Genomic DNA, 3,205 nt, shown 5'->3' on the forward strand with positions numbered 1-3,205 from the left:
CAACAGCAATAAAAACATCAAAATTATTTATATTATTGGAAACACTGGAAAGGAAAACGCCAATTATCCTGTTGAGGAAAAAATTCCATTGTTTTATATTTGGACAGAAGGAATGAACTCATGTCAAAAAAAAATGTTGTATTTATAAGAACGTGAAGAACAGAGAGGAGAAGCTTTGATCAGCAGCAGCTGTGTGTTCAAAACATGAAATAATAAAACATCACATCAACATGATTTGTTTCCTTTATTGAGGATGTCTATGGCGAATTCACATCAATACGGATTTTCAACAAGCACATGACAGAACAGCAGCTGAGCCTCGAACACCGTCGTCATGGTGTCTCAAAACTTCCTCACTTAATTTGGATGGTGGTGAGAAAAGAATGAGAGTTCAGAGAGTTACACCTGATTTAAGGTTTCACAGTAAGAATAGAAAACATAGGCCTCCTCATTAAATCCTGCATCAATGCAGTTAACATGTATGAGTAACAGTAAGGCATATTTATAGAGAACGTAGGTGTTGTAGTTTATCTGACATGGATCCAATTATCATCAACATATAGTTCATGTTGACCAAAGCCCCCCACACACACACACACACACACACACACACACACACACACACACACACACAAACACACATCGTTCTGCTGCCCCAAACATGCAATAGAGAGGAAATGACTGAGACTTTTCTTTTTTAAATTAAATCATAAACTTTACTTGTGAGGACTTTTTAAAATAGTCTTCAGTAAGAACCAGCAGCTCTGAGCTAAGCCACAGACAGACGAAGAGAGTCAGGAAGTGAGGGGGCAAACTGACACCCTTTTTTTTTTTTTTCTTTCAAGAAAAATAATACGAAAATTTAGAGCGACACTTTTAACTGATGTGAAGAGAAATTATAAGTGAACCTTTACTTCAGTTCTTCTCTTCCACCACTGGCTCAGCTGCCGTTCCAGTCTTCATCATGACGTCCATGCTGCCGCCGCTGGACACTCTGACGGTCTGACATACTGAATGAACTCTTAAGAATACTATGTATTGTTTATTTTTTAGAAACATGTTCATTATTCTAACATCTTCTGCAGCAGCCCGTCAGCACAGTCTGACACAAAGAGAAATACAAAATAAAATAAAATAAAATACACATTCGGAAGGTGTGGTACAGGACAGAGCGCTACTGATCTCAAGTCAGATCCTGCGAGCGGTGGGGCCGACCAGAGCTGGAGTGGAGAATAGCAGTGCTGATCTTAGATCTGCCTCCAACCACCAACAAGAGTTTTAACCGGACCTGGATCCTCTCCAGCTTAGACAGTCAGCAGCCTGATATTCATCAGTGGACACCAAGATGACCAAGGGAGGGGGCCACTGACGCCCTGCCTCCGAAAAACAGGAAGTGCCTCTCTCATTGGTGCAGACGCCGGCCAATGTCTTCACTCCGTTCCAGCGCTGCAGACCTGCCCACTGAGACATGATTGGTTGCTTGTGACAGCGAAGACCGCCCAGCTATGGTACGCAGACCCGCGGCGCCCCTTCTCCCCTCTGGCCTCTCCCCTCACCTTCACGCTGGCAGAGAGCCGGGCTGCGATTGGTGGAAGTGTGAGAAGGGGCGGGGCTCACTGCTGTTTGGAGCGCCAGAACCGCGAGGTGATGGAGCCGAGAGAGAGTCCCTGTTTTTTCTGCTGGGAGAGCTCGGCCAGACGCTGCTCCTCCTCCTGACAGACGGAGGTCAGGGATTCAAATCAGTTACATTAAACAACATCTAGGCAGACAAGTGCAGGGTGCGTTTGATTTCTCCTCCTACCTGTGCCAGCTGAGCCTGTCTGCGTTTGAAGGCCTCGATGGGGTCGTCTTCCAGAGCGTAGTTCTCCAACACTGAGCGAACGTCCTCCACGCCGCTCAGAGCGATGGCTGACAGAAGAGAGAGAGAGAGAGGGGAGAGAGGGGAGCTCAAACGGGAAGCAGATACTTTTCTGTTTTACAAGTAACAACGTCCTACACTCATCTAGATGAGTTAGACTGAGGTGATATGAAAAACAGTTTATAACTGGATCAGGAAGTGATTATTAGAAGAATAGGCGTTTCATATTTGAAATTATATTTATAAAAAAATAAACTGGAGGCAGGTTACATGATATGAGACCATCAATGAAATAGTCTCTCAACACTCACAAGGTCATCTTCAAAGTCTAACAACTGTAACAAAGTACAAACAATCTGAATGAATGAAATGCCCTCACCACAACTAACATATGCAACCTGATTCTTTCAGACACTGTCTCTGTTCTCATAGCTCCACTAGCTGCTGTAGTTGTAATGTTATACGGGACCGAATAATCAGAACTTAAACAGCAGATCGTTTAACCTACATCATCTCAAATCAAGGACTACTTTTAGGCACAACTAAGAAGACTCGATGCTCACGACTTGAGGCTCAGGTGGTAGAGTGGTTTGACCACTGATTGGCTGTTCAATCCCCAGCTTCTCCTGTCAGTGTGCTGAAGTGTCCTTGGGCAATACACTGAACCCAAATTTGCTTCACTTGTAAGTCGTTTTGGAGAAAAGTGTCTGCCAAATGTAAATGTGGTCAAGGAGTAGACCTTACTTTGAGCTCGTCCCATTAGAAAAGTTAAGACACTGGCAAAACTTTAACTTTGCTGCAGTGTGAGTGTTGTCTGTCAATGTCGTCCAATCAAATTCACCCAAGCACACATGGAATTAATTCAACACCAACAAATGTCCTTGTGGTTTTTTTCTCTATAAGACTCTTATCACAAGACAAAATATTAAAAATAGTGTGACATGCATGAACAAATGAAAAAGGAAAGGTGGGGACAGCTAGATTCAGGGCCAACATCTTTGACCTGAAGATTCTCACCTCTACAGTCCTTTAGTCAGTGTAACACCAAAAACGCGCTCACAGGTCGGGATCATTCAGTTTGAGAGTCTAACATGAGCAATGTAAGCTCTGCACAAACCTTGTAATAAATGACTTTATATCTCACACATCTGGATAGGGTTGTCACGATACCAAATTTCTGTTTCGATACCGATACCAATATGTATTTCGATACTTTTCGATACTTTTTGTAAAAAATATTTCATTATATTATGTATTGCCTTAATGGGTTATTCAAATATTTAAAGAATGTAATTTAATTTTTAAAAATATATTTTTTAATGTATTTATTAACCATGGACATGTTTT

At 42.2% G+C, this 3,205-nt stretch overlaps 1 protein-coding gene across 1 annotated transcript in view; it reads right to left on the reverse strand.

The window, feature by feature from the left end:
- Nucleotides 1–225: 225 nt before the first annotated feature.
- The window catches only part of timm50 (translocase of inner mitochondrial membrane 50 homolog (S. cerevisiae)), a 42,458-nt gene continuing 39,478 nt past the window's right edge, over nucleotides 226–3,205 (reverse strand). The window contains exons 10-11 of the mRNA XM_023409591.2: nucleotides 1,802–1,908; nucleotides 226–1,712 (exon numbers count right to left, since the gene is read on the reverse strand). Of these exons, the coding sequence (XP_023265359.1) occupies nucleotides 1,614–1,712; nucleotides 1,802–1,908 (206 nt within the window). The 3' untranslated portion in view covers nucleotides 226–1,613. The remainder of the gene's footprint in view (nucleotides 1,713–1,801; nucleotides 1,909–3,205) is intronic.

This window comes from Seriola lalandi, unplaced genomic scaffold (assembly GCF_002814215.2).
Source record: "Seriola lalandi dorsalis isolate HSWRI2012SDOR001 ecotype SW California unplaced genomic scaffold, Sedor1 jcf7180002054399, whole genome shotgun sequence".
Classification (NCBI taxonomy): domain Eukaryota; kingdom Metazoa; phylum Chordata; class Actinopteri; order Carangiformes; family Carangidae; genus Seriola; species Seriola lalandi.